The sequence below is a fragment of the Passer domesticus genome, chromosome 31 (genome assembly GCF_036417665.1).
Source record: "Passer domesticus isolate bPasDom1 chromosome 31, bPasDom1.hap1, whole genome shotgun sequence".
In the NCBI taxonomy this organism is placed as follows: domain Eukaryota; kingdom Metazoa; phylum Chordata; class Aves; order Passeriformes; family Passeridae; genus Passer; species Passer domesticus.
In genome coordinates, this window is record NC_087504.1 from 2,589,549 (window position 1) to 2,613,412 (window position 23,864).

The 23,864-nt window shown below is 52.1% G+C and overlaps 2 protein-coding genes and 2 non-coding genes across 4 annotated transcripts; all 4 read left to right on the forward strand.

Annotated features, from left to right (window-relative positions):
* The first annotated feature begins 1,380 nt into the window (after positions 1-1,380).
* Positions 1,381-17,778, forward strand: PTGES3 (prostaglandin E synthase 3). Its single transcript, XM_064401277.1, has 8 exons — positions 1,381-1,688; positions 11,643-11,756; positions 11,853-11,922; positions 14,202-14,300; positions 14,484-14,573; positions 14,760-14,822; positions 16,037-16,061; positions 17,351-17,778. Coding segments are annotated over exons 1-8 (483 nt in total). The 5' UTR covers positions 1,381-1,686; the 3' UTR covers positions 17,371-17,778.
* A 2,270-nt stretch (positions 17,779-20,048) lies between these two features.
* ATP5F1B (ATP synthase F1 subunit beta) lies at positions 20,049-23,501 on the forward strand. The gene is made up of 10 exons (XM_064401229.1): positions 20,049-20,225; positions 20,873-21,055; positions 21,344-21,518; positions 21,641-21,762; positions 22,003-22,187; positions 22,294-22,452; positions 22,535-22,657; positions 22,741-22,953; positions 23,034-23,235; positions 23,312-23,501. Exons 1-10 carry the CDS (start codon positions 20,084-20,086, stop codon positions 23,407-23,409), a joined length of 1,602 nt encoding a protein of 533 aa, XP_064257299.1. The 5' UTR covers positions 20,049-20,083; the 3' UTR covers positions 23,410-23,501.
* LOC135288017 (small nucleolar RNA SNORD59) lies at positions 21,081-21,154 on the forward strand. Its single transcript, XR_010351389.1, has one exon. It is a non-coding gene; the product is annotated as a small nucleolar RNA SNORD59 (small nucleolar RNA).
* LOC135288016 (small nucleolar RNA SNORD59) lies at positions 21,852-21,926 on the forward strand. The gene has a single exon (XR_010351388.1). It is a non-coding gene; the product is annotated as a small nucleolar RNA SNORD59 (small nucleolar RNA).
* Positions 23,502-23,864: the final 363 nt, after the last annotated feature.

A 23,864-nucleotide genomic window follows, 5' to 3' on the forward strand; every position in this document is an offset into this window, starting at 1 on the left:
GCAGGAGAAGGGGCTGGAGCAGCCCTGGGGAGCTGGGGAAGGGCTCAGCCTGGAGGGAAGGAGGCTCAGGAGGGACCTTTTCACCCCACAGCTCCCTGAGGGGAGAGCAGGGTCAGGATCTGCTCCCAGGAACAGCAGGAGGAGAAGGAACAGCCCCAAACTCCTCCAGGAGAGGCTCAGGGTGGACATCAGGAGGAATTTCCTCATGGAAAAGGTGGTCAGGGTTTGGAGCTGCCTGAAGGGAAGGAGGTTCAGAGGGGAATTTTCACAACACCCACAACTCCCTGAGGGGAGAGCAGGGTCAGGATCTGCTCCCGGGGCTTATCGGGACAAGGACAGTGTGAGGGGGGACAAGGACAGTGGGGGGGGACAAGGACAGTGAGGGGGGGACAAGGACAGTGAGGGGACAAGGACAGTGTGAGGGGACAAGGACAGTGAGGGGACAAGGACAGTGTGAGGGGACAAGGACAGTGAGGGGGACAAGAACAGTGAGGGGGACAAGGACAGTGTGAGGGGACAAGGACAGTGTGAGGGGACAAGAACAGTGAGGGGGACAAGGACAGTGTGAGGGGGACAAGAACAGTGAGGGGGGACAAGGACAGTGGAGGGGACAAGGACAGTGTGAGGGGACAAGGACAGTGTGAGGGGACAAGGACAGTGAGGGGGACAAGGACAGTGTGAGGGGACAAGAACAGTGAGGGGGACAAGGACAGTGTGAGGGGACAAGGACAGTGAGGGGGGACAAGGACAGTGGAGGGGACAAGGACAGTGAGGGGACAAGGACAGTGTGAGGGGGGACAAGGACAGTGAGGGGACAAGGACAGTGTGAGGGGACAAGGACAGTGTGAGGGGGGACAAGGACAGTGTGAGGGGACAAGAACAGTGTGAGGGGACAAGGACAGTGGAGGGGACAAGGACAGTGTGAGGGGACAAGGACAGTGTGAGGGGACAAGAACAGTGAGGGGGACAAGGACAGTGAGGGGACAAAAACAGTGTGAGGGGACAAGGACAGTGTGAGGGGACAAGGACAGTGAGGGGACAAGAACAGTGTGAGGGGACAAGAACAGTGTGAGGGGACAAGGACAGTGAGGGGACAAGGACAGTGAGGGGACAAGAACTATGTGAGGGGACAAGGACAGTGAGGGGACAAGGACAGTGTGGGGGGACAAGAACAGTGAGGGGGGACAAGAAAAGTGAGAGGGACAAGGACAGTGTGAGGGGACAAGGACCGTGAAGGGGACAAGAACAGTGTGAGGGGACAAGGACAGTGTGAGGGGACAAGGACAGTGAGGAGACAAGTTCTTGGGGGGGTCCCGGGGTTCCCTTCACGCCCCCCCTCATCCCGGCCACCGCGCGCTCACTGCGCATGCGCGCCGAGAAGCTGCTGGAAGGGCGGGCGGGCGGCGCGCACGCGCGGTGGCGGCGGCGGGAGGCGGCGGCGGCGGCGGCGCGCGCGGGGATTTTGCTGCGTCACCACGGGGCCGAGCGCGCGCGGGGCATTGTGGGAGCGAGGCCGCGCCGAGCCCCCGAGCCCGCCCGGAGCCACCGGAGCCTCCACCGGGAACCCACCGGGAACCCACCGGGAACCCACCGGGGACACACCGGGAACCCACCGGGAACCCGCCCGGCACCGCCTCTCCACACGCAGCTGCTGCAGCAACCCCGCCGGAGCCGCCGCCATCCGCCATGTGAGGCCCGGGGGTGTGGGAGCGGCGCGGGCAGGCCCCGCCGGGCCCCGCCGCCACCGGGAGCCGCCCTCCCCGCGCCGCTGGGGTTTGCTCCGGTTACGAGCCGGTTCCGGTTACCGGGGGAGCGCCCCGGTTCGGCCGCCGGTGCCGGTTGCCGGCTCGGTGCCGGTTGCCGGCTCGGTGCCGGTGCGGCGGGCGGGATCTCCCGGTCCGGGAATGAGCGGGGGTGTTCGGGGGGTGCTGTTGGGTGTTTCTCGGCGGGTCGGTGACCCCCGGCACCCGCCGAAAGCGCGGCAGTCTCCCGGTAAGTAGCGCGCGGAGCGATGCGGAGCGCGCAGGCGGCGGGACCTGTTGGCGGATTTCGCGAATTTTCGCGTTTTCCCCCCCAAAATCCATCCCGGGATTGCGCTGTCCCCGCGAGCTCCGAGGCCAGGCTCGGAACGGCTCGGTCTGGGTGTGAGTTTTTTTTTTTCCCAGCCCAAAGCGTTCCAGAATTCCGTGAAAAACCGGGAATAACGACAAGGCGCCTGGGGAGGGGCGGGAGGAGCGCGGAGAGCCCCGGGGCAGCCGCATCTCCTCCCCCCGAGTCTCCACGTGCAGCCCGAATTCATCTTTTTCCTTGGAATTCTCCAAGGAATTAATTTGGGGGACACCCAGAGGCGGCTCTGGTGGATGTGAGTGTTTCCCCTCAAGCGGAGTTTGTGTTTTTGGTGTCCAGGGTGACGCTCAAGAGGGAAAAACAGGCTGGGGAAGGAGCTGCAAGCAGCATTCCCACATCTCCAGCCACACAAGGAGAACTTCCAGCCTCCGGAGAGCGGGGTTAGGTGGGATTTTGGGACAAAAATCCCTCCCTCTGAGGGTGCTGAGGCGCTGGAATGGATTTTGCAGAGGATGCCCCGTGCCTGGAGCTGTCCTGGCAGAGTTGGAGGGGCTGAATGAGCTTCAGGGTCCCTTCCAGCCCAAACCATTCCACAGTTCTGTGACCTCCACGTGCCTGGCTGGAAGGCCTGGAGGCAGCAGCACCTCCTGAGCTTTGGTTTTGGCAGGAATTTGGGCATTAACCAGTGGGTTTTTGGTCCCTTGTCCCCAGCCTGGCTTTTACTTTTCTTCTGAAACCCTGGAGGTGCTTTGTCTTAACCTGAGTGAAAGTGAGAGAGCTGTGCTCAAGTTGGAGTTTTTTTGGTGTAATTTCTGTAGGTTTCATCATCCTGAAACTGCAGCTCTGCTGCATCTGCACAGAATGGTCTGAAATCTAAAATGAGGCGTTTTTAATGAAGAAAAAAAAAAAAAGGTGTAAAAATGAAAGGAAAAGTCATTTTATAAAACAGGTTTTATTGCTGCCTGGGAGGGGAGAATCTTATTGAGGGCCTGATTTCTGTCGGGATACTTCCAGGAGATAAAAATGGGATTCCATAAAGGCAGAGAACACAAGAACAGATTTGGGAACTTCCTCAGTGCCACAGATGGAGAGACTTGAGATTCCACTGGTGCCAGGATGTATCCAGGGACATCCAGCAGAGCTCTGAGGGCTCTGTGGTCAAGCTGAGCCCCCCCATTGCCCATCAGTGCTGCTGGAAGCTTCTAGAACCTGTTGGAATAACGATTGCCATGGGAATGTGGGGACTGGAGGAGCCAGAGGAGCTTGGGGTGCCTGTGGCTGTCAGAAGCCCCCAAAGCACAGCTGGATGGGACAGAGGAAATCCTCCCTGCTGGGAGCTCTAAATTCCCTTTTAAACATTTAAATTCTTCTATTTTCCAAAAAAAAAAAAAACAACCCTCAGCAGGAGGTTGATCTCCCTCGGGGTTTGGGTGAGCTCTGACAGGTGCTGGGTCAGTGCCTGGGAGAGGAGATTCTCCAGGTGTGTGGGAGCACTGGGAGCACTGGGAGCACGTGCCCAGCTCCCCAGGGCTGCTGCTGCCTCTGGTTCTCTCCTGGGAATCTCCGTGTGGGCAGGAGGCAAAAAGGAGCTGGGGCTTCCTCCCCGTCCCAGCAGGTCCTGCCTTACTGGTTGGAACTGGTGAGTCCTGACTGAAGCTCACAGGGAGGTTTGCCTCCTCCCTTTGGGAGGATGAGATTGGAAAAGCAGATAAAGGGAGGAGAGGCAGCTCCAGCACGTTCTGAGCACTCCTGGGGTGAAATCCTGGGAAAGCAGGGCAGGTTTAGGTACAGAAATGTGAATTATGGCCAAATAAAATTCATCTAGTATCCCTCTCTTGGAGATGTTTGTGTAGCCTTGAGCTGAGTGGGATTTCTGGGAGCTCACAGGTTCTGAGCACTCTGAGGGTGAATTCCTGGGAAAGCAAGGTAGGTTTAGGCTCAGAAACATGGAATCAGGAAAATTAAGTTCTAAAAACCTGGAACCAGAATTATGGCCAAATAAATCCCTTGGAGATGTTTGTGTAGCCTTGAGCTGAGTGGGATTTCTGGGAGCTCACAGGTTCTGAGCACTCTGAGGGTGAATTCCTGGGAAAGCAAGGCAGGTTTAGGTACAGAAACATGGAATCAGGAAAATTAAGTTCTAAAAACCTGGAACCAGGATTGTGGCCAAATAAATCCTTCCCTTGGAGATGTTTGTGTAGCCTTGAGCTGAGTGGGATTTCTGGGAGCTCACAGGTTCTGAGCACTCTGAGGGTGAATTCCTGGGAAAGCAAGGCAGGTTTAGGTACAGAAACATGGAATCAGGAAAATTAAGTTCTAGAAACCTGGAACCAGAATTGTGGCCAAATAAATCCTTCCCTTGGAGATGTTTGTGTAGCCTTGAGCTGAGTGGGATTTCTGGGAGCTCACAGGTTCTGAGCACTCTGAGGGTGAATTCCTGGGAAAGCAGGGCAGGTTTAGGTACAGAAATGTGAATTATGGCCAAATAAAATTCATCTAGTATCCCTCTCTTGGAGATGTTTGTGTAGCCTTGAGCTGAGTGGGATTTCTGGGAGCTCACAGGTTCTGAACACTCTGAGGGTGAATTCCTGGGAAAGCAAGGCAGGTTTAGGCTCAGAAACTTGGAATCAGGAAAATTAAGTTCTGGAAACCTGGAACCAGAATTGTGGCCAAATAAATCCTTCCCTTGGAGATGTTTGTGTAGCCTTGAGCTGAGTGGGGTTTCTGAGAGATCACAGGTTCTGAGCACTCTGAGGATGAAATCCTGGGAAAGCAGGGCAGGTTTAAGGCTCAAAAACCTGGAATTAGGAAAATTAAGTTCTAGAAACCTGGAACCAGAATTATGGCCAGATAAATCTCAGGGTGAATTCCCAGGAAAGCAGCACAGGTTTAGGTTCAGAAATGTGAATTATGGCTGAGTAAAATTCATCTGGAGATGTTTGTGTAGCCTTGAGCTGAGTGGGATTTCTGGGAGCTCACAGGTTCTGAGCACTCTGAGGGTGAATTCCTGGGAAAGCAGGGCAGGTTTAAGGCTCAGAAACCTGGAATTAGGAAAATTAAGTTCTAAAAACCTGGAACCAGAATTATGGCCAAATAAATCCTTCCCTTGGAGATGTTTGTGTAGCCTTGAGCTGAGTGGGGTTTCTGAGAGCTCACAGGTTCCAAGCACTCTCGGGGTGAAATCCTGGGAAAGCAGGGCAGGTTTAGGTACAGAAATGTGAATTATGGCCAAATAAAATTCATCTGGTATTCCTCTCTTGGAGATGTTTGTGTAGCCTTGAGCTGAGTGGGGTTTCTGAGAGATCATAGGTTCCAAGTACTCTGAGGGTGAATTCGTGGGAAAGCAGGGCAGGTTTAGGTACAGAAATGTGAATTATGGACAAATAAAACTCATCTGGGATCCCTCCCTTGGAGGTGTGTGTGCAGCCTTGAGCTGAGTGGGATTTCTGGGAGCTCACAGGTTCTGAGCACTCTGAGGGTGAATTCCTGGGAAAGCAGGGCAGGTTTAGGCTCAGAAACATGGAATCAGGAAAATTAAGTTCTAGAAACCTGGAACCAGAATTATGGCCAAATAAATCCTTCCCTTGGAGGTGTGTGTAGCCTTGAGCTGAGTGAGGTTTCTGAGCACTTTGAGGATGAACTCCCAGGAAAGCAGGGCAGGTTTTAGTTCAGAAATGTGAATTATGGCCAAACAAAACTCCTCTGGGATCTTGCTGCTGTCCAGCTCAGAGGTGTGTGTGTAGCCTTGAGCTGGGTGGGATTTCTGGAGCACTCTGAGGGTGAATTCCCAGGAAAGCAGCACAGGTTTAGGTTCAGAAATGTGAATTATGGCAGATTCAAACTCATTGGGATCCCTCTGCTCTGCAGCTCAGACGTGTGTGTGTAGCCTTGAGCTGGGTGGGATTTCTGGGGCACTCTGAGCTGCCTCAAATCCCCAATCCTGGCAGAGCCACTGAGGTCACGGGTGTCAGGGTGAATTCTCAGGAAAGCAGGGCAGGTTTAGGTTCAGAAATGTGAATTATGGCCAAACAAAACTCCTCTGGGATCTTGCTGCTGTCCAGCTCAGACATGTATCCTTGAGCTGAGTGGGATTTCTGGAGCCCTGTAAGCTCTGCTGTTCCTCAAATCCCCAATCCTGGCAGAGCTGCTGAGGTCACGGATTCCAAACACTCTTGGGGTGAATTCCCAGGGAAGCAGCACAGGTTTAGGTTCAGAAATGTCAGACTTATCTTTGATCTCTGCTCTGCAGCTCAGATGTGAGAGCTGAGTGAGGTTTCTTGGAGCTCTGTGAGTTTTGTTGGTGCCTCAAATCCCCAGTCCTGGAGGAGCTGCTGAGGTCACGGGTGTCAGGGTGAATTCCCAGGAAAGCAGTGAAGGTTTTAGGTTCAGAAATGTGAATTATGGCAAATTCAAACTCTGGGATCCCTCTGCTCTGCAGCTCAGACGTGTGTGTGTAGCCTTGAGCTAGGTGGGATTTCTGGGGCACTCTGAGCTGCCTCAAATCCCCAATCCTGGTGGAGCTGCTGAGGTCACGGGTGTCAGGGTGAATTCCCAGGAAAGCAGTGAAGGTTTAGGTACAGAAATGTGAATTATGGCCAAACAAAACTCCTCTGGGATCTTGCTGCTGTCCAGCTCAGACATGTATCCTTGAGCTGGGTGGGATTTCTGGAGCCCCCTGAGCTGCCTCAAATCCCCAATCCTGGTGGAGCTGCTGAGGTCACGGGTGTCAGGGTGAATTCTCAGGAAAGCAGCACAGGTTTAGGTTCAGAAATGTGAATTATGGCCAAACAAAACTCCTCTGGGATCTTGCTGCTGTCCAGCTCAGAGGTGTGTGTGTAGCCTTGAGCTGGGTGGGATTTCTGGAGCCCCCTGAGCTGCCTCAGATCCCCAGTCCTGGCAGAGCTGCCAGGGTCATGGGTGTCAGGGTGAATTCCCAGGAAAGCAGGGCAGGTTTTAGGTTCAGAAATGTGAATTATGGCAGATTCAAACTCTGGGATCCCTCTGCTCTGCAGCTCAGACGTGTGTGTGTAGCCTTGAGCTGGGTGGGATTTCTGGGGCACTCTGAGCTGCCTCAAATCCCCAGTCCTGGCAGAGCCACTGAGGTCACGGGTGTCAGGGTGAATTCCCAAGAAAGCAGTGAAGGTTTAGGTTCAGAAATGTGAATTATGGCCAAACAAAACTCCTCTGGGATCTTGCTGCTGTCCAGCTCAGACATGTATCCTTGAGCTGGGTGGGATTTCTGGAGCCCCCTGAGCTGCCTCAAATCCCCAATCCTGGTGGAGCTGCCAGGGTCACGGGTGTCAGGGTGAATTCTCAGGAAAGCAGCACAGGTTTAGGTTCAGAAATGTGAATTATGGCCAAACAAAACTCCTCTGGGATCTTGCTGCTGTCCAGCTCAGAGGTGTGTGTGTAGCCTTGAGCTGGGTGGGATTTCTGGAGCCCCCTGAGCTGCCTCAGATCCCCAGTCCTGGCAGAGCTGCTGAGGTCAGGGCCAGGAGGCTCCAGGGAAGGCTGGAGATGTCTCCATTGACACTGAGAGCTGGGAAGTGTTGGCACCATCCAGCCCCTGAGATTCCTGGTCGTGACAGAGCTGCAGTGACACTCCAAGTGCCCCACGCTGGGGGGTTTTGTCTCCCAGCACAGAGGGAGCAGAGCAGGGCATTTCTCATCCTCCTTTCCTCTTGAGAGTCTTTTATTCCCCGTTAAAAGAGGAAAATCCGTGTCCAGGAAGGGTTTAAAAATACCACAGTAAGAAAATTGCTGCTCTGCTGCTGCACTTCACCTGAAGAAGGTGATAATTAAATGAACATTCCCTGAAATGCTGCCACGAGGGAAAGCAGCAGGTTTCACCCCTGGAACAGCTGAAACTCCAGGCTGAATTCAGAATCCACTTTTTTTGGAAATTAAATCCTTGGGCATTGCTCTTTGCCCAGGTGTTGTGGCACCTACAAAAGGTGTTTGTTGGCATTGTGGCCGTTCTGGAGCTGCTCCCTGAGCTGGCACCAGTGTGTCAGGAGCTGTGGCACTGGGGGAGCTCCCAGATTTGGGGTTCAGCAGGAGCTGGGCTGTGCCATGCTTGGGTTCATCCCTAGGAAATGTGGATGGCAGCAGCAGGAGCCTTTGGGTGAGTCCCTTTGCAATTAATTGATGATCAGGTGAGTCAAAAGCTTGGTCTGGTTTGGCAAATAGTGTGTAAAGTTGTTTTTTTGGTCAGATTTTGTTATTTTTTTGGTCAGATTTGGTTATTTTTTGGTCAGATTTTGTTATTTTTTGGTCAGATTTTGGCTTAGAGAGCAGCACAAAGGGGCCTCACCTTGGTGAGGTGGCTGTCCCTGGTCTAGATCCTTGTCCACCTCATCCCAGCTGGGGAAAAATCCTCCCTGTGAGGCACAGGAATGGCAGATCAAGGGCAAGATAAGGTTCAAGAAGAGATTAAGGAGCTGTGGCACGGGGGGAGCTCCCAGATTTGGGGTTCAGCAGGAGCTGGGCTGTGCCATGCTTGAATTCATCCCTAGGAAACGTGGATGGCAGCAGCAGGAGCCTTTGGGTGAGTCCCTTTGCAATTAATTGATGATCAGGTGAGTCAAAAGCTTGGTCTGGTTTGGCAAATAGTGTGTAAAGTTGTTTTTTTGGTCAGATTTTGTTATTTTTTGGTCAGATTTTGGCTTAGAGAGCAGCACAAAGGACCTCACCTTGGTGAGGTGGCTGTCCCTGGTCTAGATCCTTGTCCACCTCATCCCAGCTGGAAAAAATCCTCCCTGTGAGGCACAGGAATGGCAGATCAAGGTGGAGATAAGGTTCAAGAAGAGATTAAGGAGCTGTGGCACGGGGGGAGCTCCCAGATTTGGGGTTCAGCAGGAGCTGGGCTGTGCCATGCTTGGATTCATCCCTAGGAAACGTGGGTGGCAGCAGCAGGAGCCTTTGGGTGAGTCCCTTTGCAATTAATGGATGATCAGGTGAGTCAAAAGCTTGATCTGGTTTAGCAAATGGTGTGAAAAGTTGTTTTTTGGTCAGATTTTGTTATTTTTTGGTCAGATTTTGTTATTTTTTGGTCAGATTTTGTTATTTTTTGGTCAGATTTTGGCTTAGAGAGCAGCACAAAGGGGCCTCACCTCGGTGAGGTGGCTGTCCCTGGTTTAGATCCTTGTCCACCTCATCCCAGCTGGAAAAAATCCTCCCTGTGAGGCACAGGAATGGCAGATAAAGGTGGAGATAAGGTTCAAGAAGAGATTAAGGAGCTGTGGCACGGGGGGAGCTCCCAGATTTGGGGTTCAGCAGGAGCTGGGCTGTGCCATGCTTGGGTTCATCCCTGGGAAACGTGGATGGCAGCAGCAGGAGCCTTTGGGTGACTCCTAAATGTGCCACGGCTCAATGCCAGCAATTAATTGATGATCAGGTGAGTCAAAAGCTTGATCTGGTTTAGCAAATGGTCTGAAAAGTTATTTTTTTTGGTCAGATTTGGTTATTTTTTGGTCAGATTTGGTTATTTTTTGGTCAGATTTTGGCTTAGAGAGCAGCACAAAGGGGCTTCACCTTGGTGAGGTGGCTGTCCCTGGTTTAGATCCTTGTCCACCTCATCCCAGCTGGGGAAAAGTCCTCCCTGTGAGGCACAGGAATGGCAGATCAAGGGCGAGATAAGGTTCAAGAAGAGATGAAGATGGAATATTGATATGAAATCCCCTCCTGGGGAGGCCCTGGAGTGGATTCCCCACCCCTGGAAGCCTCCAAGGCCAGGCAGGACAAGCAAAATTGTCCCTGCCACAGCAGGGGGGTGGCACTGGCTGGACTTTAGGGTCCCTCCCAAGCATTCCACGATTCCCTGGGAAGACAAAGGAGTGTGAGGAACAGCCCTGGGCTCCGTGCCTGTGCTGGGAGGCACTTTGCTCCTGGAATGCAGCTGGGCTGGAAGGGGCAGGGAGCCCAGGCAGGGCATTTTCCTGCTCCACAGAGCACTGCAGGTGAGTTCTGTGCACACACAGGAGCTGCTCTGGGGCTTTCCCAGCTCCCCTGGACACGCTGTTCAATTTTTGAGGTGCTTTTGCAAAGGCAGATTTATTCCAAAGGGCATGGGAGTCCCAGAGTGAGGACTTGGGGTTGTAAAGAGCTTGGAGCTGGGGTTCTCCATCCTCTGCTGGCTTAATTGGGTCTTAATTGGGTGTTAATTGAGTTCTGTGCAAACACAGGAGCTGCTCTGGGGCTTTCCCAGCTGCCCTGGACACGCTGTTGGTTTTTTGGGGTGGTTTTGCAAAGGCAGATTTATTCCAAAGTGCATGGGAGTCCCAGAGTGAGAACTTGGGGTTGTAAAGAGCTTGGAGCTGGGGTTCTCCATCCTCTGCTGGCTTAATTGGGTGTTAATTGGGTTCTCTGCAAACACAGGACTTGCTGTGGGGCTTTCCCAGCTCCCCTGGACACAATGTTGGTTTTTTGAGGTGGTTTTGCAAAGGCAGATTTATCCCAAGTGCATGGGAGTCCCAGAGTGAGAACTTGGGGTTGTGAAGAGCTTGGAGCTGGGGTTCTCCATCCTCTGCTGGCTTAATTGGGTCTTAATTGAGTTCTCTGCACACACAGGAGCTGCTCTGGGGCTTTCCCAGCTCCCCTGGACACGCTGTTCAATTTTTAAGGTGGTTTTGCAAAGGCAGATTTATCCCAAGTGCATGGGAGTCCCAGAGTGAGGACTTGGGGTTGTAAAGAGCTTGGAGCTGGGGTTCTCCATCCTCTGCTGGCTTAATTTCGTCTTAATTGAGTTCTGTGCACACACAGGACTTGCTGTGGGGCTTTCCCAGCTGCCCTGGACACGCTGTTCAATTTTTGGGGTGCTTTTGCAAAGGCAGATTTATCCCAAAGGGCTTGGGAGTCCCAGAGTGAGGACTTGGGGGGTTGTAGAGAACTTGGAGCTGGGGTTCTCCATCCTCTGCTGGCTTAATTGGGTCTTAATTGAGTTCTCTGCACACACAGGAGCTGCTCTGGGGCTTTCCCAGCTGCCCTGGACACAATGTTGGTTTTTTGAGGTGGTTTTGCAAAGGCAGATTTATTCCAAAGTGCATGGGAGTCCCAGAGTGAGGACTTGGGGAGGTTGTAGAGAACTTGGAGCTGGGGTTCTCCATCCTCTGCTGGCTTAATTGGGTCTTAATCATGGCAAATCCATTAAGGGTCCCATTAAGACCCTTAATTAGGTCTTAATCATAGTATCAATACCCCCAGAAATAATTTTTTTTTAATTTTTGCTTTAGGTTTTAGCTCCTTGCGTGACACAATCCACTCTGAAGTCTGCCCGTGGAGGTGCTGGAGCTGCTGCCACGGTCTGTGGTAGCTCATCTCGAAGTTTATCAAATTTTTCATCTGCTGAAACGTTTCTTTCAGTCTCAGATTTCAGTGGCTCCTCCCAGGAGCTTTCTGGGGCCGTCACACTCCCAAACACATCATTTCTTTTTATCCCAGCTCTCTCTTCTCAGCTTAAATCACTTTAAAAAACAACAGTGAGCTCAAAACGCGGGTTTTAAAGGCAGAAAGGATTTTTTTTTTGGTCAGATTTCTTGTTGAAAATCAATTTTTTTGTGTCCCTGCTGTGCCCACAGGCAGCCTGCCTCTGCAAAGTGGTACGACCGGAGGGACTACGTCTTCATCGAGTTCTGCGTTGAGGACAGCAAAGACGTAAATGTAAATTTTGAAAAGTCCAAACTCACCTTCAGGTAAAGAATTCCAGCCCAGGCAGTGCTAAGAAGAAGCAGATTTTGTTCTACGAGATGTTTTTTTGGGCTGAATACCGATTTGTTTTTCTCTTGCAGTTGTCTTGGAGGAAGTGATAACTTTAAACATTTAAATGAAATCGATCTTTTTAACAATATCGATCCAAATGTGAGTATCCCCTTGGGTTCTTGGTGCTGGGGAGGGGCTGGCCCAGAGAAATTGCAGAAATTCCATCCCTGGAAGTGCTCAAGTTGGAGCAGCCGGGGCTGCTGGAAGTGGCCCTGCCCTTGGCTGGGGGTTGGAACTTGGCTTTGAATGTTCTTTCCAAGCCAAAGCTTCCCTTTGTTCTGTGGTCCTAAAAAATAACCTGTTCTTGAGGCTGTTCTCAGGATGTTATTCCTTAAAAATGGGAATATTTATTCCTTAAAAATGGGAATATTTATTCCTTAAAAATGGGAATATTTGTTCCTTAAAAATGGGAATATTTGTTCCTTAAAAATGGGAATATTTATTCCTTAAAAATGGGAATATTTATTCCTTAAAAATAGAGATATTTATTCCTTAAAAATGGGAATATTTATTCCTTTATTTTTAAGGAATAAATATTCCCATTTTTAAGGAATAAATATTTCTATTTTTGAAATATTTATTCCTTAAAAATGGGAATATTTGTTCCTTAAAAATGGGAATATTTATTCCTTAAAAATGGGAATATTTATTCCTTAAAAATGGGAATATTTATTCCTTAAAAATGGGAATATTTATTCCTTAAAAATGGGAATATTTATTCCTTAAAAACGGGAATATTTATTCCTTAAAAATGGGAATATTTATTCCTTAAAAACGGGAATATTTATTCCTTAAAAATGGGAATATTTATTCCTTAAAAATAGGACTATTTATTCCTTAAAAATGGGACTATTTATTCCTTAAAAATAGAGATATTTATTCCTTAAAAATGGGAATATTTATTCCTTAAAAACGGGAATATTTATTCCTTAAAAATGGGAATATTTATTCCTTAAAAACGGGACTATATATTCCTTAAAAACGGGACTATTTATTCCTTAAAAATGGGAATATTTATTCCTTTATTTTTAAGGAATAAATATTCCCATTTTTAAGGAATAAATATTTCTATTTTTAAAATATTTATTCCTTAAAAACGGGACTATTTATTCCTTAAAAAATGGGACTATTTTTTCCTTAAAAAATGGGACTATTTATTCCTTAAAAACGGGAATATTTATTCCTTAAAAACGGGAATATTTATTCCTTAAAAATAGGACTATTTATTCCTTAAAAATATAGATATTTATTCCTTAAATATGGGAATATTTATTCCTTTATTTTTAAGGAATAAATATTCCCATTTTTAAGGAATAAATATTTCTATTTTTGAAATATTTATTCCTTAAAAATGGGAATATTTATTCCTTAAAAATAGAGATATTTATTCCTTAAAAACGGGAATATTTATTCCTTATAAATGGGAATATTTATTCCTTAAAAACAGGAATATTTATTCCTTAAAAATGGGAATATTTGTTCCTTAAAAATGGGAACATTTGTTCCTTAAAAATGGGAACATTTATTCCTTTATTTTTAAGGAATAAAAATTCCCATTTTTAAGGAATAAATATTTCTATTTTTGAAATATTTATTCCTTAAAAACGGAACTATTTATTCCTTAAAAATGGGATTATTTATTCCATAAAAATGGGACTATTTATTCCATAAAAATGGGACTATTTATTCCTTAAAAACGGGACTATTTATTCCTTAAAAATGGGAATATTTATTCCTTTATTTTTAAGGAATAAATATTCCCATTTTTAAGGAATAAATATTTCTATTTTTGAAATATTTATTCCTTAAAAATGGGACTATTTATTCCGTAAAAATGGGACTATTTATTCCTTAAAAATGGGAATATTTGTTCCTTAAAAATGAGAATATTTATTCCTTAAAAATGGGACTATTTATTCCTTAAAAATGGGAATATTTGTTCCTTAAAAATGGGAACATTTGTTCCTTAAAAATGGGAACATTTATTCCTTTATTTTTAAGGAATAAAAATTCCCATTTTTAAGGAATAAATATTTCTATTTTTGAAATATTTATTCCTTAAAAACGGGAATATTTATTCCTTAAAAATGGGACTATTTATTCCTTAAAAATGGGACTATTTATTCCTTAAAAATAGAGATATTTATTCCTTAAAAACGGGACTATTTATTCCTTAAAAACAGGAATATGAACAATTTTCTAAGGACAATGACTCCTTAGAGCACAGAAGCTCCAGGTCACATCCAGAAGAGTTTCTCTGGGTGACATTTTCCAGGACAAGGAGCAGGGAGAGGTGAAGACACAGGAAAGGTGTCAGCATTCCTGCTGGAGGCCACCCTGATGGCACTGACGGACAGACGGACATTTCTCTTTTTCAGGAATCAAAGCATAAAAGAACAGACAGATCCATCCTGTGCTGTTTACGAAAAGGAGAGTCCGGTCAGGCGTGGCCCAGGTTAACAAAAGAGAGGGCAAAGGTGGGTCTGGGCAGCTGCTGCCTCCCCTGGCTTCTCACTCAGTCAAAATTTGGGTCACGTTCAAATTCTGGAGCAGTTTTGGGTCATTTTGCTGCTCCTCGTTGACTTCACTTCCTTGTCCTGAAATAATTCCTTGTCCTGAAATAATTCCTTGTCCTGAAATAACTCCCGCTCTTGCTGCAGCTCAACTGGCTCAGCGTGGACTTCAACAACTGGAAAGATTGGGAAGATGATTCAGATGAAGACATGTCCAATTTTGATCGCTTTTCTGAGGTAGGAAATGAAAAATTCCTGCAGCTTTGGGAGCTGCCAGGCAGAAAATCCCAACTTTTTGTGCACCAGCACTTTGTAATTCCTGCTGGTGCTTCCAAAGCGAGGGGGGGTGTTGGTTTGGGATTGTTCTGGGTGTAAGTGGGGCTGGATTCACCCCAAAATCGTGGCTGTGCTGTCTCTGAGCAGATGATGAACAACATGGGAGGAGACGACGACGTAGACTTGCCAGAAGTAGATGGGGCAGATGATGTGAGTATGTGGGTGCAGTGAGCTCCTGCACTCACTCAGAATGCACATTTGGGTCACTGGGCCCCTCCAAATCCAGAGCTGGGGTCACTGGGTTCTTCAAAATCCAGATTTGGGCTCAATGAATTCCTCAAAATCCAATTTGGGCTCACTGAGCTCCTCAAAATCCAGATCTGGGCTCACAGGGTTCCTCAAAATCCAGATTTGGGCTCACTGGGCCCCTCAAAATCCAGATTTGGGCTCCCAGGGTTCCTCACAATCCAGATTTGGGCTCCTTGAGCTCCTCCAAATCCAGATTTGGGCTCACTGGGTTCCTCAAAATCCAGATTTGGGTTCAATGAATTCCTCAAAATTCAGATTTGGGCTCACTGAGCTCCTCAGAATCCAGATTTGGGCTCACTGAGCTCCTCAGAATCCAGATTTGGACTCAATGAATTCCTCAAAATGCAGATTTGGGTCACTGACCTTCTCAAAATCCACATTTGGGCTCCCTGAGCTCCTCAGAATCCAGATTTGGACTCAATGAATTCCTCAAAATGCAGATTTGGGTCACTGACCTTCTCAAAATCCAGATTTGGGCTCCCTGAGCTCCTCAAAATTCAGATTTGGGCTCCCTGAGCTCCTCAGAATCCAGATTTGGGCTCCTTGAGCTCCTCCAAAATCCAGATTTGGGCTCACTGAGCTCCTCAGAATCCAGATTTGGGCTCACTGAGCTCCTCAGAATCCAGATTTGGGCTCACTGGGTCCCTCAAAATCCAGATTTGGGCTCACTGAGCTCCTCAAAATCCAGATTTGGGCTCACTGGGTCCCTCAAAATCCAGATTTGGGCTCCCTGAGCTCCTCAAAATCCAGATTTGGGCTCCCTGGGCCCCTCCAAATGCAGATTTGGGCTCCCCAAGCCCCTCCAAATGCAGATTTGGGCTGACTGGGCCCCTCCAAATGCAGATTTGGGCTCCCTGAGCCCCTCCAAATGCAGATTTGGGCTGACTGAGCCCCTCCAAATGCAGATTTGGGCTCCCTGAGCCCCTCCAAATGCAGATTTGGGCTCCCTGAGCCCCTCCAAATGCAGATTTGGGCTCCCTGAGCCCCTCCAAATGCAGATTTGGGCTCCCTGGGCCCCTCAAACTCCAGATTTGGGAGCAGCAGTCTGTGCTGCTGGGGCAGGGTGCTGCTGGAGCTGCCTGCTCCACTCAAAGTTTGTTTGTTCTCCTTTCCAGGACTCACCAGACAGTGACGATGAAAGTGAGTCGTTTTCTTTGTTGTTTTCTCCTTCACCTGCTGAATTCTCCGGGCCAGCAGAAGTTCCTCCTGCCCAGCCCAGCCCTGGGAGACAAATCTGAGCTGGGGAAGCCTCTCCAAATCCCAGTGTGACCTCCCCAGTCCCAGGGGTTTGGCTGTAGGAGCAGCACGTGCTCAGGGTGCCTCTGGCCCAGTTTTCCCTTGGGAAGAGCCCCCAAAGTGCCCCTTTTATTATTATTTCTTATTTATTTATTTTCTATTTACTATTATTATTATTTTTATTTATTATTTATTTATTTTCTAATTATTATTATTATTTATTTATTTATTCTTATTTATTATGTCCCTTGTGACATAACAACATCCTGAGAGCTGGAGGCCAGCTCCAACCTTTTATTATTATTTATTTATTATTTATTTATTTATTTATTTATTATTATTTATTCTTATTTATTATGTCCTTTGTGACATAATAACACCCCGAGAGCTGGAGGCCAGCTCCACCCTTTTATTATTATTTATTTGTTATTTATTTATTTATTATTTATTTATTCTTATTTATTATGTCCCTTGTGACATAATAACACCTTGAGAGCTTCAGGCCAGCTCCACCCTTTTATTATTATTTATTTATTATTTATTTATTTGTTTATTTATTTATTAATTATTTATTCTTATTTATTATGTCCCTTGTGACATAACAACACCCTGAGAGCTGGAGGCCAGCTCCACCCTTTTATTATTATTTATTTATTATTTATTCATTAATTTATTCATTTATTCATTCATTTATTTATTTATTATTATTTATTATGTCCCTTGTGACATAACAACACCCTGAGAGCTGGAGGCCAGCTCCAACCTTTTATTATTATTTATTCATTTATTTATTTATTTATTTATTATTTATTTATTTATTCTTATTTATTATGTCCCTTGTGACATAACAACACCCCAAGAGCTGGAGGCCAGCTCCAACCTTTTAATATTATTTATTTATTATTTATTTATTTATTTATTTATTATTTATTTATTCTTATTTATTATGTCCCTTGTGACATAACAACACCTTGAGAGCTGGAGGCCGGCTCCACCCTTTTATTATTATTTTTTATTTATTTATTTATTTATTATTTGTTATTATTTATTATGTCCCTTGTGACATATCCTTATTTATTATGTCCCTTGTGACATAACAACACCCCAAGAGCTTTTAAAAACCACCCAAACAAAAACAAAACCCACAAAGCAACCCTAAACCCACAAATTTTTAATTTTTTTTTCCCTTTTAGAAATGCCGGATCTGGAGTAAGGCAAACTGTCGTCTTCAGGGTTTTGGGGGAGAAGAGAAGTTCATCCCAACATTTCATAATTGAGATAAGAATTCCCGAGTTGCTAGCCCTAGAGGGAGATCCTGCATCCTTTAACCCATTTTCAGTCCATTTTCAGTGGCTCCTCTGAGGGGAGGTGTGGCCCTGGCCCGGGCGCTCTCACAGCCACCACAGGCAATAACAGTTATGCACCAACCGTTCTCCAGACTTCCAAAAAACCCACAAAAAACCCACAAAAAACCCACAAAAAACCCCAAAAAACCACCAACCCAACCCAACTGAGGTGTGGGCAATGCATTGAGAGCAGTTGCAATAAAGTTTACAGAGCCTCATAGCGATGGGAGAACCCTGAATTAACACTGGTTTAAACAAAAAAATTATTTTTTTTTCCTCTCCTCTCTCCCCCCACGGCCTGAAATTAATTTCTACCGGGAACAAAAAACCTATTATTGACTCCCCAAAAAATCCAGCAGGCAAAGCACATCCCTCGTGATGTCTTCAGCTCTGTTCCCATTCAAAAAAACAATTAAATCCTAAAAAAAAAACAGAAAAAAACCCCCAAACCCTCCTGATTTTTGGTGTTGGGTGCCCCCGTGCCCCCAACCCTTTCCCACCTCCTCGGCCGGGCGCAGTGGCTGTGCGTTGTTGCTTTGTCAGTCTGTACATTTTTGACCAAAACGGTGTTTGCACGGTGGGTTTGGCGGCGGGGCTCCGGCCTCGGCCCCGCTCGCAGCAGCAGCAGCAGCAGCTGGGATTTTTTTAATGTCTGCATTCTTTCTAATAAACTGTTGAAGACTCCCTGGCTCTCCCCTCGGGCTGGGCCTCGTGCATTGCTCGGGGGGGCGGGGGGGAGCCCCTTTTTGGGGTTCGGTGGGGTGGGAGCCCCTTTTTGGGGTTCGGTGGGGTGGGAGCCCCTTTTTGGGGGTGGGATCCCCTTTTTGGGGGGGTTCAGGGGGGGTGGGATCCCCTTTTTGGGGGTTCAGGGGGGTGGGATCCCCTTTTTGGGGGTGGGATCCCCTTCTTTGGGGGTTGGGATCCCCTTTTTTGGAGGTTCAGGGGGGGTGGGAGCCCCTTTTTGGGGGTTATGGGGGGTGGGAACCCCTTTTTGGGGGTGGGATCCCGTTTTTTGGGGTTCAGGGGGGTGGGATTCCCTTCTGTGGGGGAATCAGTGGGGTGGGATATTCTGTGGGGCGTCAGCAAGGTGGGATCCCCTTTTTTAGGGGGTGGGACCCCCTTTTTTGTGGGGGTTCAGTGGGGTGGGATCCCCTTTTTTGGGGGTGGGATCCCCTTTCTTGGGGGAATCTGGGGTTCAGTGGGGTGGGATCTGCTTTGGGGAGTCAGTGGGGTGGGATCCCCTTTTTTGGGGGTTCAGGGGGTGGGATTCCCCTTTTTGGGGGGTTCAGGGGGGTGGGATCCCCTTTTTTGGGGGTGGGATTCCGTTTTTTGGGGTTCAGTGGGGTGGGACTGCCTTTTTTGGGGGGGGTCAGGGGGGTGGGATCCCCTTTTTTGGCAGGTTCGGGGGGGTGGGATCCCCTTTTTGGGGGTTTACTAGGGTGGGATCCCCTTTTTTTGGGGATGGGATCTCCTTTTTTGGGGTTCAGTGGGGTGGGATCCCCTTTTTGGGGTCAGCAAGGTGGAATCCCCTTTTGGGGGATCCCTTTTTTGGGGGGATCAATTGGGTGAGATCTCCTTCTTTGGGGGGATCAGTGGGGTGGGATCCCCTTTTTTTGGGAGGGGCACTTGGGGTGGGATCCCCTTCTATAGGGGCTCAGTTGGGTGGGATCCCCTTTTTGGGGGGTTCAGTGGGGTGGGGTCTCCTGTGGGGGGTCAGCAAGGTGGGATGCCCTTTTTATGGGGGATCCCCTGTTTTTTGGGGCTCAGCAGGTGGGATCCCCCCCCCGGGCCCAGCTCGGCCGGGAGGGATCCCATCCCGGGCGGGCACGGGACAAACCCCGCGGCGCTCCCGGTTCCCCGTTCCCCGGTGGGCTGCGCCTTGCGCCTCGGCGAGAACGCGGGGCCGGTGCACCGGAGCGGCCCCGGGGCCGTTACAGTGACACCGGGGCCGGGAGGCGGACACGGGCCCGGTGCGGTCCGGTTCGGGCCCAGTACGGCCCGGTGCGGACCCGGTACGGTCCGGTTCGGTTCGGTGCGGTCTGGTGCGGGTCCGGTTCGGGCCCGGTGCGGTCCGGTGCAGACCCGGTACGTCCGGTTCGGGCCCGGTACGGCCCGGTGCGGGCCCGGTACGGTCCGGTGCGGTCTGGTGCGGGTCCGGTTCGGGGCCGGTACGGTCCGGTTCGGTGCGGACCTGGTACGGCCCGGTGCAGGCCCGGTACGGCCCGGTGCAGACCCGGTACAGTCCGGTTCGGGCCCGGTGCGGCCTCGGCCGCGGTCACGGCGCCCGCCCAAGGACAAGCGCGGCACACGTGCGCCGCCATTTCCGCTGACCTTCACGCGGGACACGCCCCTTCCCCGCACGCCGCCCTATCAGCCCGCAGCGCGTTTTGACTGACGTCTCCCCAACCCAATCGCGACGAGGCGCCGCATGGGCGCGACCAATGAGAGCGCGAGCTCGCGCGGCGCCTCTCCGCGGACTAACCAATGGGCGCGCGGTGCGGCGGTGACGCGCGGCGCGGCGGCCCCGCCCCGCGGGGGCCGTGAGGGGCGGGCGGGACGCGGGGCTCAGTCGGCGCCGCCATGTTGGGGCTCGCGGGTCGTTCCGCCGCCGCCGCCGCCGCCGCGGCCCGGCCGCTGCTGCCCCGCGGGGCCGCCCCGGGCCGCGACCTCCTCCCGCTGCTCCTCGGCCGCGGGGCCGCCCCGGCTGTCGCCGTCGGGGCGCGTGAGTGCGGGGCGGGCCGGGGTCACCTTGGGGCCTGCGCGGGCGGGGGTGCCGCTGCTCGGGGCCGCGGTACCGGCGTGGGGTGTGTGCCCTCCCCGGCGGGCAGAGCGAGCGGATGGGCTGCGGGGGTACCGGGGGAGGGGGCTCGGGGGGTCCTGGCAGCGCTGAGGGGAGGGGGCTGAGGGGGTGCGGGTGTGCCCAGAGTGGGGTGCGGAGCATCGAGGGTGCCCGGAGCGGGGTGTGGGGATCCTGGGTGCGCTGAGGAAGGGGGTTCAGGGGGTCCTGGGTGCACTCAGGGGGTCCTGGGTGCGCTGAGGAAGGGGGTTCAGGGGGTCCTGGGTGCACTCAGGGGGTCCTGGGTGCGCTGAGGAAGGGGGTTCAGGGGGTCCTGGGTGCACCCAGGGGGGTTCAGGGTGCGCTGAGGAAGGGGGTTCAGGGGGTCCTGGGTGCACCCAGGGGGGTTCAGGGTGTCCTGAGTGCCATGAGGAAGGGGATTCAGGGGGTTCTGGGTGCACCCAGCGAGGTTCAGGGGTCCCGGGCACACCCCAAGTCCTGCAGGGGAGCCCCATCTCCGCCCCCCCAGAGCCCTCCCGGAGCCCGGAGCTGCCCCGTCCCGGCCGACCTTGACTCGTCCCTCTCCCCCCCAGGACGGGACTATGCGGCCCAGGCAGCCCCTGCCGCCAAGGCCGGCTCCTCCACCGGCCGCATCGTGGCCGTCATCGGGGCCGTGGTGGATGTGCAGTTCGACGAGGGGCTGCCCCCCATCCTGAACGCCCTGGAGGTGCAGGGCAGGGAGACGCGGCTGGTGTTGGAGGTGGCTCAGCACCTGGGTGAGCAGCTGGCGCGGGGAGGGGTCCTCCTGTGATGATGTTGGCAGTGACTTTCGTTCTCCTGAGCTTGCTGAAGCCACGGATTTCAATCTGAGGAGGAGGAGAAGGAAAATGGCTGCCCGAGGGCTGCGGCTGCACGGCTCAGTTTTCCTCAGGGCTATTTTATCCCTGCTGCTCCTCTTGGTCCTTCTCCCAGCTGAATGTCCCCTTGGCAGGGCCTGGGGAAGGCAGCAGCAGCTGTCCCCAGGGCCAGCCTGAGGTGACCGTGCTGTCCTTGGGCCCCGGCAGGGGAGAACACCGTGCGCACCATCGCCATGGACGGCACGGAAGGGCTGGTGAGGGGACAGAAGGTGCTGGACTCCGGTGCTCCCATCCGCATCCCCGTGGGCCCCGAGACCCTGGGCAGGATCATGAATGTCATTGGGGAGCCCATCGACGAGAGGGGCCCCATCACGACCAAACAGTGAGTGCTGAGGGGCTGGGGGCACCCCTGGTGTCAGCTCTGGGTCACAGCAGGGACTGTCTCCTGCCAGCCCCCAAGCTGGGGGGCTCAGAGCAGCTGCCCACCCCCTCTCCCTGCTCCAGGTTTGCTGCTATCCACGCCGAGGCCCCTGAGTTCGTGGAGATGAGTGTGGAGCAGGAGATCCTGGTGACAGGGATCAAGGTCGTGGATCTGCTGGCTCCCTATGCCAAGGGTGGCAAGATCGGTACGTGACCCCCAGAGCAGGGGTGGGGCTGGGGAGTGGGCACCTGATGGTGCCCCCGGGATTTCCAGCAGCTCCTCTGGGGAGCTTTTCCTTCACTGATGATCCACTCCATGACTTTCGTTCTCCTGAGCTTGCTGAAGCAACGCCTTTTCTGTCTGAGGAGGAAAGAGCTGAAGGGAGACCCTGGGGGCAGCCAGGCTGCCTTGGGGCTCAGCAGGACCCTTCTTTCCCCTCTCCCAGGTTTGTTTGGAGGTGCTGGTGTGGGCAAGACCGTGCTGATCATGGAGCTGATCAACAACGTGGCCAAGGCCCACGGTGGTTACTCTGTGTTCGCCGGCGTGGGCGAGAGAACCCGCGAGGGCAACGACTTGTACCACGAGATGATCGAGTCTGGGGTCATCAACCTCAAAGATGCCACTTCCAAGGTGTGCAGAGACCCTGGGGGAGGGTCTCCTGGGGGGGTTCTGAGTCCCTTAATGCAGCGCCAGGTGTGGCAGTGCCACTGTGCTGACCCCAGGGTCCCACCCGCAGGTCGCCCTGGTCTACGGGCAGATGAACGAGCCCCCGGGCGCCCGTGCCAGGGTGGCCCTGACGGGGCTGACGGTGGCCGAGTACTTCAGGGACCAGGAGGGTCAGGACGTGCTGCTCTTCATCGACAACATCTTCCGCTTCACCCAGGCTGGCTCCGAGGTCTGTGCTGGCACAGGGCAGTGCCCCCGTCCCCTGCGTGCCCAGCCCAGTGCTGTGCCCCTCACGCTCTGTCCCCTCACAGGTGTCGGCCCTGCTGGGCAGAATCCCCTCTGCTGTGGGCTACCAGCCCACGCTGGCCACTGACATGGGCACCATGCAGGAGCGTATCACCACCACGCGCAAGGGCTCCATCACCTCCGTGCAGGTGAGGGCAGGACCAGCCTCGGGGTCCTGGGGGGCTGCGTCACCTTCACGAGACCAACTGTCCCCTCCTCCCTGTGTCCCCAGGCTATTTACGTGCCAGCTGACGACTTGACCGACCCTGCACCTGCCACCACCTTCGCCCACTTGGACGCCACCACGGTGTTGTCCCGTGCCATCGCCGAGCTGGGCATCTACCCGGCCGTGGACCCCCTGGACTCCACCTCGCGCATCATGGACCCCAACATCGTGGGGCCCGAGCACTACGACGTGGCTCGGGGTGTGCAGAAGATCCTCCAGGTGAGGGGGGCTGGGGCATGCCCTCGCCGTGGGGTGGGGGATCGCTCAGGCTGCTCACCCCGCTGTGTCCCCCTCGCCAGGACTACAAGTCACTGCAGGACATCATCGCCATCCTGGGCATGGACGAGTTGTCCGAGGAGGACAAACTGACGGTGGCCCGCGCCCGCAAGATCCAGCGCTTCCTGTCCCAGCCCTTCCAGGTGGCCGAGGTCTTCACCGGCCACATGGGCAAGTTGGTGCCGCTCAAGGAGACCATCAAGGGCTTCAAGCAGATCCTGGCAGGTGAGGTGGCCCTCGGGGGGTTTGGGGGAGCCCGGCTGGGCATCCCGCTCCCCCCTGACACCTTGTGTCCCCACAGGTGAATACGACCACCTGCCCGAGCAGGCTTTCTACATGGTGGGGCCCATCGAGGAGGCGGTGGCCAAGGCAGAGAAGCTGGCAGAGGAACACGCCTGAGCCCCCCCATGAGCCCCCCTGAGCGCCCCCGGCTCCGCTGGGGCCGGACCCCCAGTATTTAACATTTCCAATAAAACATCGCTGAAAACGTCTGCAGGCTGTGTGTGCTGTGGCTGCTGCTCTCGGGGGGCTGCAGGGATCCAAGTCCTGGGACCCCCCCCCAGCCCTGGGGCTCCCCCAGGATCCCCTCTGTGGGGAGGGGGTTCTGCTCCACTGCAGGGACCCCCAGCCCTGGGGGCTCCCCTTTGTCCTGTGGGGTCTCCAGAAGGGGTAAACCCCCTCCTCCCTCCGCTGCAGGGACAGCCCCGGGGGGTGACAGATGCTGGGGCCGTGTCCGTCTGTCTGTCCCAATCCCCGTCGTTCCCCCCCCGCGCATTCCCAGCTCCTCCATTTCGCAGCACAAAGAGCCGCCCCGGCCCGGCCCGGCCCCGGCAGCTGCCACTTTGTCCCCGGTG

Bases quoted from the DNA above. Each gene is read 5' to 3' on its own strand.
- PTGES3 (XM_064401277.1), top strand. The intron at 14,574-14,759 runs GTAGGAAATGAA...GTCTCTGAGCAG, and splicing joins ATTTTGATCGCTTTTCTGAG to ATGATGAACAACATGGGAGG. The intron at 14,823-16,036 runs GTGAGTATGTGG...TCTCCTTTCCAG, and splicing joins AAGTAGATGGGGCAGATGAT to GACTCACCAGACAGTGACGA.
- ATP5F1B (XM_064401229.1), top strand. From the start codon at position 20,084: ATGTTGGGGCTCGCGGGTCGTTCCGCCGCCGCCGCCGCCGCCGCGGCC. The intron at 22,658-22,740 runs GTGAGGGCAGGA...CTGTGTCCCCAG, and splicing joins GCTCCATCACCTCCGTGCAG to GCTATTTACGTGCCAGCTGA. The intron at 22,954-23,033 runs GTGAGGGGGGCT...CCCCCTCGCCAG, and splicing joins GTGTGCAGAAGATCCTCCAG to GACTACAAGTCACTGCAGGA.